At 37.8% G+C, this 14,440-nt stretch overlaps 1 protein-coding gene across 4 annotated transcripts in view; it reads left to right on the top strand.

Annotated features, from left to right (window-relative positions):
- Positions 1-12,725, top strand: part of LOC136852888 (histone deacetylase 8-like) — a 70,474-nt gene extending 57,749 nt beyond the window's left edge. For 2 of the 4 annotated variants that reach the window (XM_067127828.1, XM_067127818.1), the window contains exons 9-10: positions 1,981-2,086; positions 10,052-12,725. In XM_067127828.1, the coding sequence (XP_066983929.1) occupies positions 1,981-2,086; positions 10,052-10,092 (147 nt within the window). In that variant the 3' untranslated portion in view covers positions 10,093-12,725. The remainder of the gene's footprint in view (positions 1-1,980; positions 2,087-10,051) is intronic. The other 2 variants (XM_067127845.1, XM_067127837.1) reach the window with 2 other exon arrangements.
- The last annotated feature ends 1,715 nt before the right edge of the window (positions 12,726-14,440 follow it).

The raw sequence follows: 14,440 nt of genomic DNA, 5'->3' as shown, positions 1-14,440 counted from the left end.
GGGATTAAAATTTGAGAGCTTAAGCCTTTTTGTCACCAGTCAGTTTCTTTGTAAAGCTCCTTGAGGATGAAACAGCAACTGCACTATCAAAAAACAGGTTTTGACACAGGAAAACCCTATTTTTGGTAGTTGCTGTTGAGTCCTCAAAATCCTCCCACTTCCCTGATGAAAAGGTATGGGATTTGGGCAAGGGATCATCCTGCGTTGACCAACAGAGAGTAATGGCTTCTGGTCTTTTACCGGCCCAGTCATAAACAAGATGGCAGATGCGCATGCGCAATAGTCACTTCTACTTCTTGCAGGTTTTGACATTGGAAAACTGGGTTCAGCTTTGCTGAAGATAAGAGAAAATGCCCTCTTATCTTTGAGTCCATTATACTCTATCACGTATCATAGTGTTTTTCATTACGACACAATTCCCGGCCACAAGACCAGGCTAAAAGATATTTCTTTGATATTACTCTAGTCACCATGGAGCACTGGCACACCATGGAGGGTTAACTCCTTGAGGACTCAACAGTGACTACCAAAAATAGATTTTTCCTATGTCAAAACCTGTTATTTATACAAGCCCATTACTCATGTGAGTGCCTACCTCCCAGCCCCAAGAGTTTTGCTATCTCATACTCAGTCAACATGAAAGATAAAGTGAGGTTATTTGTCGAGACTCTTGACAATCCTCAGGGTACATACCTGGTAAGACTTCCTTTTCCTGTCTGACAGACAAATGATTGGTGAACCTGGGAACACCGCAGGATTGTGATATATATATATATAAATTTCTGACTCACGCCGGGATCGAACCCAGGTCTCTCAGGTGGAAAGCAAGGGCGTTATCCACTGGGCCATACAAGTCAAAGAAGTTGGAACCTGAGAGCAACTGCACCCAGGAATTACCTGGGCAAGCTAACTGCTTGCATACCAGCGAGTTTTCCCCAACTTCCCGACTCAGCAATGACCCAATAGACAACATTTCATTCGAATTATCCCTTCTGAGTGAATAAGATAGAAATCAACACACAATCACGTGTGGAACAGAAATAAATTTCTGACTCACGTCGGGATCGAACCCAGGTCTCTCAGGTGGAAAGCAAGGCGTTATCCACTGGGCCATACAAGTCAAAAGAAGTTGGAACCTGAGAGCAACTGCACCCAAGGAATTACCACCTGAGAGACCTGGGTTCTCGACGTGAGTCAGAAATTTATTTCTGTTCCAAATGATTGTGTGTTGATGATTTCTATCTTATTCACTCAGAAGGGATAATTCAATGAAATGTTGTCTATTGGGTCATTGCTGAGTCGGGAAGTTGGGAAAATGGCTGGTATATAGGTTCCAACTTCTTTTAACTTGTATGGCCCAGTGGATAATTGCTTTCCACCTGAGAGATATATGAGTCAGAAATTTATTTCTGTTCCACACGTGATGTTGATGATTTCTATATATATATATATATATATATATATATATATATATATATATATATATATATATATATATATATATATATATATATATATATATATATATATTATATATATTTATATATATATAATATTGATAGATAGATATAGGATTTGTTTGAAAAAATGTTTGTTGTAAAGATTTTTTCATTAAACTGTTGGTTCCCACAAAGGTATACTAAGCTAGACAGGAATTGAGAAAATTCTCAGATGCTGATTGGATGAAGAAAAAAAACATCAAATCCTGAGTTATGAAATTTGTTGCTTGATACAGTACTATTCCCCATATCTGGAAGGCACTTTCTGTTGACAAAGATTTATTACTGACTACACAGTATTCCCAAAAGATTTTAATACAAAACAACTGGCAATTGGGAAATAAAAAAATAGGCCTGGGTAAACAAATTTTTCAGAATTGCAGTAGTGCTATTTTATGATATATACAAGAATATATGTTATAGTGCTTTTTTGCAACAGTCCATGTACTTACAGTTATCTTATGAATTACAATTTCCCCAGTATTTTCCTCATTATGGACCAAGTTTTGAGTTGGAAGTCACTGCAGGGTTACGCAAGAGTGAAAATACAGAGAAGACATTGGATGACACTATTAGAAATGTTCACTGTAAGTATGTTCTTTAATGTTTATATATGTAATGTGATTGTTTTAAAATAATTCCTTTGTATGTGGAAAACTTTTTTTATATTATATATATTTATATATATATATATATATATATATATATATATATATATATATATATATATATATATATATATATATATATATATATATATTTTTTTTTTTTTTTTTTTTTTTCTAGTATACTGAATTGCAGTTATATGTCAGTTTGATTTGGGTGCCTATGTGCACAATTTAGGTAAAAGGTCTTATTACCATAGGTAGTAAGAGGCCCTCCCACAAGTGGGGATAAGAATCCCTCATCTCTGTCACTGCTGATATGTACCTTTCCTGTTGGAATGACAGATCTTTGACCAGCTGGAAGGGAGGGGAGGGCAAGCCACAGTATCAGACTGGTTTATGTTTATGAAACAAAATAAAAAATACTGTATTTTGCAGGTTTTGATGTATGAAAAGTCAGTTTTCCATAGGCACTGTGAGTCCATTAAGGAGTTACCTCAGTGGCCCTGCCAATATAAAAAAAATTCTCTCGTTATTGGTCCTAACCGGAATAGTACCTGGAGACACAGTATAGAAAGGATTCAAGGCAGTAGGGCTCTCTCACCTGCCTCAGTGATTACCCGAGGTTTTTCCATTCAGTCTTGTCTCACATGGCAAGTGTGCACCAGTTGGCCTTGCTCACCATATCTGGTCAGGACTGTGAAAGAAAACATCTAATAGAGATTCCCTTGCCTTATTGTCAGGGAAAGCAGGTAGGTTTAAGGCCTAGAGCCACTACCAAAGTTAGGTTTTTCTTATGTCAAAATTGTTTTATGATGGAATAACCAATGTTCCTCCTCAAAGGAGCATATACAAGAAATTGACAGATGATGAAATGGCTTAGTTCGTGATTAGGGAATCCCACAGCAGGAGGGAATGGTAGGCTATAACATTATCCTTTACATTGTAAATTAGAATCCATTAAAGCCTGAAAGCTGGTCAGTGATTTTAAATAATAAAATTTCTAATTACTGTAGTTTAAAAAGGGAGATAAATGTTAAAAGGAAGCATGAAATTCTTGATCTATTAGTCTGACAAAGAATCCCCACCCTGGGGGATGCACCAACCAGCAAATTTAGTGATTACACCTAACTGCTGACAGCTTAAGGAACTAAACTTTCACAGGTGCTCAGAACTATACACTTTCCTCAGCAGATGAGTCACATCTCGGTGATAAGGCACTACAAATAAGTCAAAGACTTAGAACCCAATAGCCGTGTGTTTTTGCAATGGTAGACCCAAGGGTAATGGTGAACATGGCTGACGTGCTTACTGTTGCCACATCTGTATGAGAAGGATGAATGGAAAGACCCCAGGTAATCACTGTAGGCAGAGGAGAGCCTCTTGCCTTGAGTCCTTTTATACACTAACACCATCACTGTGTCAACAGTTGCTATTCCAGCTAGGACCAACTATGAGAGAATTTTTTGGTACTGGTTGGTCTGTGTTATGGAGACCCTGGCAGGACCTTCTCAAGGATAACTCCTTTGAGGAGGATTTTATGTGAGGGGCGATCTCACATCTAGGAGATTTTTAATTTGCTTTACATTAAAGGATGGATGGAGGGGACTCTAGAAGTATGGAAAGAACAGCTGTGAGTTCAACAAATACACATGGTCTCCCTCCACCTGGTGATGGAAGGGACTGAGTCTAGAGGTTCCCTTTTACTCCTGTGATAATGACTACACTCTCTTTCCTTTTCTAAAATACAAATTTGCATCGGTAAGGATTAGCTACTTGATTCTGTATCTTTAATTCACTATTAAGGAATCAGGTTATCTGACTCTCAATTATCCTTTCTTTACAGTGGAGGACCACAAGGACTTGAGAGATAATTTCACTGGTTTACACTTAAAAAAAGTATATATTCACAAAAAGTAGGGTTGGACCAGCAGGTAGTAAAGAGATATGGATTAATGTTCCTTGAGAGATTAAACAGATAAACTCTCTCTCTCTCTCTCTCTCTCTCTCTCTCTCTCTCTCTCTCTCTCTCTCTCTCTCTCTCTTGCCTGTGGCAGCACAAGGCTGGCTGAATATAAGTCGTAGTGGTAACTCTCTCTCTCTCTCTCTCTCTCTCTCTCTCTCTCTCTCTCTCTCTCTCTCTCTCTCTCTCTCTCTCTCTCTCTCTCTCTCTCTGTCTTGGCTGGAAGGGTTAGAAGTATGTATGCATATATTTTTATATAATTTCAAAGATTAAAACAGTAATAGGATAATAATTAAGGTATATTTGATGTAGGATGATACTTTTAGTTTACATTTGGTATTTGAACTTTCAAGACAGACAGCTATAAGTGTTTTTAGAGGGGCTGTTAACTATTCGCAGATTTTAACTATTCGCGGGGGTTGTGGTACGCATCCCCCACGAATCCAGGGTGTTGACTGTGTGTCTTCAAATTGTAATGCTAAAAGAAGTGCCAGTGTCTATCAGTTCAGGTATGGTTACCATTGTGCGTATTATAATGGCACTTGCTTTCTATACTGATTGAGAAAAGACTCCTACTTCAACTTTTTGCTTTCATCATAATTTATCAGGTTGTGGATTAAAGCCCTACACCCTACCCCTTCCTTTGTATCCCCTGACCTCCATATCTGTCTCTTGTGGCTGGGCTTGACTGCCCCTTTTGTGATTTCATCACTTTTTTGCCTGTGATAGTATTAGTACTCAGAATGGTGACATTTGCTACAGGCAAATGATAATATAAACACTTAAGATTATAAAATTTACAAGTGCTTTCAACACAAATAATAGATGAGAGGACAGTCAATTAAAGAACACCCAGGTAATCAACAGAAACAGCATAGGCTGATACTAGTACTAATAATTGTAATGATTTGAATACTACTGTCTTCCTACTGACATGTCTTACTCATTACCTGAATAATTTATAACATGTTCAGCATCTGTGCCAACAAATGTGGTCAGTTAGAAAATGATGGTTGTTTGACTCCTTCTGAAATGGTATGTAGAGAACATGTAACTGTTATCACATAAGGGATAATAACATAGGTAATGCAATTAGCATTCACCAAAACAGGTAATGCAATGCATTTAAATGGTAATAGTGTAACATCATTCATGGACATTGCAATTCACCTGAGATAGTGTAATGCTGTTCAGAGACTGTTCCAACAAATTAAATAAGATAATATAGCTGAGGACTCACAAATTACTTTAAGAGATACCTCAATTACATTGTCACACTCAGAGAGTCTTGTATGACTAAAAGTACAAAATTAGAATGGCTCTTTCCTAGAAAAATTAATTCTTTTCTCCCCCCAGAAAATGAGACAAATAATTTGGTCCAACCACTATTAAAGACAGCTTGACCCCATTAAGATCCCTAGACACGTGCCCACCTATGTACTGACATGGGTACTTAACCTTTGTAGATCTCCTCTTTTTGACTCTCGCTTAACATGGGAATACTCATCCTCACTTAAAAGGAATGCTGGCCCTCAGAGGAATAGGACAACAACAGGACTTGGAACTTTTCAGTAGTAGTTGTTTTGTTCATCATCCAGGACTCCAGGCTTTCTAGGGGGAGTTTTTGACTAAATGGGAGCAACTCTTTGCAGCTACTGTCAACTTCAAACAATATTTCCTCTGAGTAGGCCTTTCCAAGCACTTCCAAGGGTGGATCTAATAGGTCATTGGTTCGTCATATCCAGAGGGTGACATAGGTCTAGGTTTGACCTGGGCATTCATTGGCTGTTGAACATGGGTCAACCTGTAGGGAGAGGAGCTTGGCACTGAGGGCATCATGCCCCCAAGTATTGCTGGAGGGCCAAACATGACAGGTTCCCATGTGTGCAGACCTCATGCCCTGGAGGCTCAAACAAATTCCAACCAGCAGGACTTGGGGTTTTAACTGTCCTGCAGCTGCATGAAGGACTGGGTCATTATTATTTGCTGACTCTTCTGAGGATAATTTGGAAATGAGACATAGGTAAGAATTGGCAGTGCATTTTGATTGGGATTTGGGATAAGATAGTAACTGAAAATGGGAAAGCTTCACCACACTAACTTCCCATGGGAGACATTTTATAAATTAAAGTGAGGCATATATCATTAGTAAAATAAATATGTCTGGCTCTCTCTCTCTCTCTCTCTCTCTCTCTCTCTCTCTCTCTCTCTCTCTCTCTCTCTCTCTCTCTCTCTGGTGTCACATGGATCATGTGCACTGAACACTTGTGTCAGCCTTTGTTCTATGACTGGAGAATATCATTGAGTGTGATGGCAAAAACTGAATAAAGAGGGAAGTGCTAGAGAATATGACCAAAAATGAAACTAAAAGTGAAAGGGAATGGAATAAAAATATGAACCCTTTAGACAAACCTAGGGCTCATATAACAAGGAACAGTTGGTGTAGTGGACAAAAATTGCTATATATAAGTAAATGTCTTCTTTGTGGAGGTGATGGAAGTAGAGAACAACTTCCAGATTGTGATGACAACATAAGATTAGAAAAGGTACTGTCCTTGAATCTGCCATGTTGTAAATATGTTTGAAGATGTATGCTGATTTAAGAGTTCAGTTTTGTGCCAGACTCTGCTTGTTAAGCAATGAACACCCAGTGTCTCAGCTCTTTGGTTTGATAATTTTTCAGAATTCAGTAAAAAGTATGAGCAAGTGATTCTCCTGACAGAAGGTGGTTTGACCAAAGAGACATCTGTTCAAGTTAGGGTTAAACAGCTTAATAAGTTAATAAACATGAGGAGGATTAGGACTCCTCCAGTACTGGAGCTACTTCTCCTCCTTGGATTACCGATAAAATCCAAGCTTGTACAGCCATGCGCATAAGTGATGCTACATGACTGCGTAGGATTTCATTCAAAATTCACAAAATGGCAACTAAACATGCTGCATATTATCTTTTATTACAATGTGAAAACACATTTATTTTATCAAATAAGGCCATGGTATGTGTCATAAGAGTGAAATCTATCAGATATATCAAAACTGTAAGAAAATATTGTTTAGCCAAATTTTGGAAAAAGTGACAAAACATTTCCAAGACTTGTTCATCAAATCTAGATTCAGATGTTTAAATAAAAACAAATCGAAAATTTTTTCATATTGATATTGCTTGCATTACAACCATAAGCTTTTAAATAGTCCTATTTGATTTGCTTATGCCTCAATGCAGAAAAAAGAAAGATAAATAAACATGAAAGCATTACTGTAACTAAAAAGCATCCACCAATATCAACGGGTGGCGCGGCCTGTATGATGCAACCACTTGAGTGGTGGTAGCATGAACCAGCTGGAACATAGGTCTACAATGTGTAGAATATTCATATTTTTATAAAAATATAATTATTTGTGTTATACATATTTTTAACTATTTCACAAATAACTGTTTACTGGCAAATATTTGCCTATGCAATTACACTTTTGTTGATGCTAGTCTTTTATTCCTAGGTCCTAGGCATGTTAATTTTCTTTACTTGCTAAAAATACATCACTTTAAGCATTCACATTTCTGTAATAACAATTTCTGGCCAGAAAGCATATAAAGTTATGTACATATTCTTGCACTTCAAGTTACCTTATTAATAAATCAATTATACACCTAAAGCAAGAAGGAAGGAATTTCAAGAAAATAACATTCTTTGTCAGTTAAAACGTGTTGCATAGGCCTTGGTGTTAATACTAATAAATATTTAGATTAATAGCTATCTTCTCGATATAAATTAAATCATCATTCTTTCATTCTGTAAATAACCAGTAATCTTTAAAAATGAATCCTATAGTAAACAAGATAACATCTCAGAAGTCATAGAATTTTATTTTTAGGCATATACTATAAATCATTTGAAAAATACAGGCAGTTTGAACATAGCCTAAAACTTAAAAATTCACTTCAAAGTAAACGTTTTTGTGATTCATATTCCTATTTCAAACATTTTTTTTTTTACTGTTGAGCTTATTAGATCTACTGTTATATATTGTAGAGGTAGTTATGGTGACCATTTCAAATAGCCAATTAAGCGTCGTGGCAGCGATGGCACCACTAACTTTATCACACTGCTCTGTACTAAGTAGTACAAAAAAATAAAATAAGTTCATATGACATAGATTATGAATTATACCAAAGTATAAGAGATCATATTTATATACCCATCAAGAAAATAGTGTTAGCTGTGGATGCACAAACTCATGGACATGCATGACACTGGAAAAAAAAAAAAATGTAACACTACTTGGCAACCGTTATTTTGAGTCTGAGATTTTGGATGATACAAAAAGAAGCATGTTGCATCACATTTGAGCATGCCTGTACAAAGCTGTTATTTACCCAAAAATTATACTTCATAAACACCATAAACATACTATCATACACTGAAAGACTCAAAGGTTCACACTGCAGTTTATACATATGACTCCAAATCTGCATAACTTTATTTAACAATATTTCTGTCTTTGCAGAAGTGTGTACAATAAGTTCAGCCTAATTGTAAACACATTCAACCAAGACCAAAATCTTTCGGTTGTAATCCCCTCTAGAGGAGCTTTTCAAGAGACTTCTGACCTCCCTAAAAATGTTTGTTCTGCACAACTGCTGCAGATTAAGGTCTGTACACTTCAGCTGACCAGAAGTTTGTCAGTAGCTCTATCAAGATGTCAACCAAGGAAAATGACTTGGGATGTCCTGTAAGACCTCAAGTAGTGGCAGAGCCAAGGAATATATTGTCAGCAGGGATGCCTCTATCTATTCCTTCGCCAGACCTATTATTATTCGCTGAAGCCTCCAAGAGAGGCTGGGGTGCTCACTTGCAGGAGTACATCATTTCTGGCCAATGGTTGCATGAGGCCAAATGAAATTAAACCAATTGGGGCTAGTACAAGCAGCTTCCGTAACTCTTCATGGATTCAAGGAACAGGTGGTCAGCACAGCAGCAGGCTTAATGTTTCACAGCGCCACCAAAAAAGCTTGCTTGTTGAAAGAAGGGAAGAACAAAATCCTGTCAGTGTGCCTTCTGGCCATTCAAATTATCTTGTGGACAGAGGAGAGAAATGAAATTGATTCCTAGTTTGTCACGGGAGAAATAATGTGGTGGCGGATGCATGGAGGAGAAACAGCTAAGTACTTCTGGCAAAGTGTTCAGTAAAACTGGACATTTGCAGGAACACTGGAATTTGGGGTTACTCCTCTAGTAGATCTGTGTCATCAATTCTACAAAAAACTCCCAAACTACTATTCTGCACTACCAGGTCATTTGACATGGTCAAGTGATGCCTTGATGGTCATATGGGACAACCCAGATCTTCTGGCAATTGTAAGTAGACTAAGATAGCTTCCAGAGTGGCTAAAGTCATTCTGCCTCATTTTCTGATATGCACTTATGTGACCGGAGGCTATTAACTGTGGTCGTCTTAGAGAGGATTTTGTTAGAAGCTACTAAACTCATTGCAAATCCAGTGAAGCAGTCCACTTCAAAGCTTTACCAATGAAAGTGGAAAGTATTTTGTGACTGGTTTAAGGAGTGCTGGCTGCTTCATGCTAGTTTTCCACTTTGTACTGTACTTGTTTTAATGTCAGGTAGTTCTCTGTAGCTTCAGTCAGGGGCTATAGATCAGCCTTGTCTCAAAAGTGTTCAAGACAAGGGGTATCAACCTAGATGCTTCCATGAGTTGTACCAAAAATCTGAGGGAGAGATACCACCTAAATTTCTTAGCCATCTTTCATGATACCTCACTAGTTCTCAAACTTTTGTTGGATCTGAATCACAAACCTTTGGAAGAAACCAGTTTTAAAGAAGTTGTCTATTGAAATTCTGGAGTATGTCTGGAGACCTGTGAACCACATGATTAGGCAGTTGCAAAGTTATGGGTTTATACAAAAAAAAATCAAATTTTGTTTCAAAATGTTGCATTTCCCTGTTAATATTATATTTTCTTTACAGATAACATTGAACATCTGGCAGTTCTTCTGGGAAAGAAATGACTAGGTTGTAGCCAGAATATGTTTCTCTGTGATATGTACATTGTTTATAGTTTCAGGCATAGCTCTGTGTGGACCAACATGACTAGTTTTCCATGTAATATTCATTAACTCCTGATTTTATGGAGACTTTTTTTACAGTATATCGTTAGGAAATATTTAGGGGAACAACTAATTTTTTAAGGATTTTATTACATTAAACATTTTAGCTTATTTTTAAACTAATAAATGATATATTTTAATAGTGTGGCCACTGCTCATCCTTAAAGAAGTTACTCATATGGTTCCCCCAGGGCTCTATAAGACAAACCAACCAATATTAGAGAATTCTATTATAGTGGGTCTTGGCCAGAAACAAACATTCTGAGATACGAACAGACAGGGTCACAAGTTGAAATTGTGTATTGGAATGCTCCCTTTTGCCACCTGTAAGTTCAAATTGTGCTCTGTGCGCCTATTCTGCTAGTAAGAATTTTTGCAAAACACAGAACACAAAGAAGAACAACCTATTCCTTTAACCCCTTCCCTGATTACCCTGAGTATTCACATGATTAACTACCATGTATTCTTTGTACAAGCATGAGAATACATGTTCATACTTGTAAAGTATTCCTATTTATTTTTATCTTCCCGATTTAACTTGTTCTTTAATGGATTCCCATTTCTATATTTCCTCTCCTCATAGGAAATGTTTAGTATATATTTTTCAATAGATGGCGGTGTGCATTGTTAACTTTGTGAACTTCCAATGTCAGATGCTGCTCCTGCGAAATTCTCTCCTAGTTCAACACTTTCAAAGCATGGAAAAAATACTAAATTTTGAATGTTGCATGAATCTAAATTTTATTCTCTTTTTACCTTTCTAACGTCCAAAGTAATTTAAAAATTCAGCAGAGATAGTATCATCTGTGACTCCCAAGTTAACTCGGGAATGTAAACGTATAAAAGAATTATTCACTATATATTAAAAACCAACTTAAGAACAATTGAAGATACGAAAGGTCATCCAGAATGTAACTCGTTCGTAAGTTGGTTAATGACTGTACAAAGGACTCAAGGCAAAAGGGTTCTTTCCCTTGCCTACAGCGTCTAACTGGTTTTCTCTCTCATCCTTCTCACATCTGTGGAAACAGTTCACAGGTCAGCTAAGACCCCCTGTACTCTTCAGTCTCATGAAACACTCACAGCCTTAAACAGTGGTCTAGAATAATTTGCATTTGTAGTGGTGTGTTGAAAAAATATTGGTTATCTGTTGAGGTAAGCTAAGTGTATAGTCTTGACCCCAGTAAATTACTTTTTCCTTAAAATTTTTCTGTAGTTAATTGTAATTGTTAAATTCTGCTAGCTGATGATTCTTCATGGTGGGGATTTTGGATTAGGCTACATCATGCATTCTGCTTTTGCTCTCAACTTTGACAATTTTTAAATTTTTTTAAAACTATTGGTCAGTGGTTTTTTTATAAATACAATCAGTTGATAGTTTTTGTTTATGCAGTGAAAGGGAAAATTAATTTTTTAGCCTAACTGCTAGGTTACTACATGATAACTGTGACTTGCAGTTTCCCTCTTATGTTTAACTTATGGCTTAGTTTTCAGCTTGGCATTCCTTTTTTTATTTTTATTAAAAATTAGAAACGTTTTAAATGAATTATATGCTATAGGAATTTTTCTAGTTATCTTTGGTATCAGGGGTTTTTGTATTGTTGGGAATAGAAAATGTGCTAGTTGGTGCATTCTTCAAGGTGGGGATTTTGGATTAGGCTACATCAACTTTGACAGTTTTCAGATGTTAGAAATTGTATTTTTGAAAATCATTGGTCAGTGCTTATTTCATGTATACAACATGTAGATAGTTTTTGTTTGTGTTGTGAAGGGGAAAATTAATTTTTTAGCCTAACTGCTAGGTTACTGTATGATAACCATGACTTGCTTGTTCTTACACGAATACAAATCCTCAGTCTTAACATATGGGATTAACTTTCAGTGAGCTGGAAATATGGCTGTTAAACTTTTGTAAGGAGGTTATGGCAGGGATGGAAGCACCATCCACCAAGTCAGTATATATTCGGTTCTACGCAGCTTTCTTTTGGCCACAGGCTGGTATAGACGTGCATTTATTTCCCTGTCCTGCCATTCAACTATCTCTTCTGTATTTGTTTTTCTAAGATATTTTGTATGTTTTGTTTATACTTTGCATATATTGATATATTGAAACATTTCAACATGTTTTTCTGTCTCACAAATGATACAGCATATATTCACTGTATTTGTTTTTATAATATATTTTGTATGTTTTGTTTATACTTTGCATATATTGATATATTGAAACATTTCAACATGTTTTTCTTTGTCTCACAAATGATACAGCATATATTCACTTATTCTTGCTAAATAGCTGTATTGACTCATTGTAGCCTGTATAATTTTGAGCATTTCTCCTTATATATCATTTTACTTACTTTTTTGCAAACCCAACACCTATCTCCGTGGTGTTTGTTTCGTGTATTCTGTTTTCTTCATTCACATAACTGTGGAGAGTTGGAGGGACAGTTTCCAACTCTCGATGCCATCTGTTCTATTTTTAAACATCTCTCAACCTCGTTTGAGAATTTCTCTCTTCGACGTTCTTTTCTTCCTTGTTCTGAAATGCCTTTTCATGAACAAACAATGTATTCTATTTTTGACTACACAATTTCTTGGAATGTTGTAATGTATTAGTCTTCCAGATGTGTAATTGAGAGGACTGGGACAAGGCTGGTTTTCGTGTTTCCAGGCGAGGGTTTGGTATTCAGTTGTACGGGGATACTTCTTGCCTAAGCCTAGCAAGTTTTCCCCCTCTCCCTCGACACGGAGATTGATCTTTGACAGTGCTTTTGGTCCCGACTTGTTCTCCGGGACCAGTGGGAGTTCTGTCTACGGTTCCTGTCTTGTCTCTTGCTTCATCTTTGTTGTGGGGGGAGGAGTTGAAGGCTCGCTTCCTTCCCCTCTCTTAGTGTCATTCTTGACCCCTGAGCAGTGGAGAATTTTTGCCAAGAGGAGGTATCAGAGGAAGGAGAAGGCACCATCTTCAAAGGGGCTTTCTCCTTCTTTGATGGCTGCTTCTCAATCTACTTTTGATTCCTTCTGTTCCCAATCTTCCTCCAGTTGATTTTCCCTTGGAAGGTTTTACCCCTTCCCATTCTTCCATAACTTCGTCTTTGGAAGTTTCGGGTGAAGGGTCAGGAGATATTATATCTCTGGGCTGCCCCCGCTCACTTGGGGGCTGGGGGGGTTTCTCCCTGTGAGGAAGGAGGCATCAGCATCTTGGTCTGTTTTGGGTTTGGAGGCTGAGAAAATGGCTAGTATCTGGGCTTCTCCAGGCTTCCAGGAGTACCAACTGTGGTGACCTATTTTCTGATTTCCTGTCCTCTCTCTTTCTTGTGTCGTCCACCTGGACAATTATCAGCCCTGCTGCTCTCCCCTTGCCTGTACCAGTGATGGCACATCAGCCTTTGGTGTACCCTGACCAGTGTTTTGAGTTGGCAGCTTTAGCAGCTAACCTGTTCACCTCTTCATAGACTTACAGTTCTGGAATCCAGATCTGTCAGCAGTGTATCACTATCAGAGCTTTGTAACCCCTTTTGTGTTGGTGGCTCTTTTCCTGCTCAGCCGGCAGCATATCCCTTGCAGAGCTTTGGACCCTCTACCACAGCAATGACTTTTACTTAAGATCTGTCTACTGATGGTCTGATGAAGCAGTGGTTGACACAGTCGACATCGTGTTTTGAGAGAATTCACCGGTGTTGTGAAGAAGCGGTGCAAGTCTCCATCTCCATCTTTTCCATCGTCTTCCTTCTCTTCATTACCATCTTCGCCTGACCACGGCCATGATTCTCCTGCTCCAGCTCGCGGCCGTCTTGCTGGTGAGGGGATGTGTCATCCTTCCATAGGCTTCTTTAAGCCAGGAAGAGTTATCAGGTGTGCTGAACCTCCAGTTGGTTCCAGACTTTCTTTCCTCCCTCCAAAAGTGAGTCTATCCATAAGTTAAGACCCAGGTTTGTTCTGCATATGAACAAATGACAAATTTTTTAATCAATTTGTATTTTTCATTGCTAACAAACCTCCGCTCTTAACTTATACAGCCCACCTCTAGCCACCACTCAATCAAGCTTAATGTTGCAGCTTGAGGGGGGCCTTCTGCAGATGCCCCAGTTCACTCTTGATCTTCCCGACTGCTTTGTTCCCATTGGCATTCAGTTGTGTGCCGACTTCGATGCCCAGATATTTATAGAACTCGTCGGGTTTCAGCACTGGCAGATCGCTGTTTTCATACTTAAAATTGCTGTCATCCAAGTACCAGGTTTTCTTTGCT

The sequence above is a fragment of the Macrobrachium rosenbergii genome, chromosome 3 (genome assembly GCF_040412425.1).
Source record: "Macrobrachium rosenbergii isolate ZJJX-2024 chromosome 3, ASM4041242v1, whole genome shotgun sequence".
NCBI classification, from domain to species: domain Eukaryota; kingdom Metazoa; phylum Arthropoda; class Malacostraca; order Decapoda; family Palaemonidae; genus Macrobrachium; species Macrobrachium rosenbergii.
This window is presented reverse-complemented; position numbering and strand designations above follow the sequence as displayed.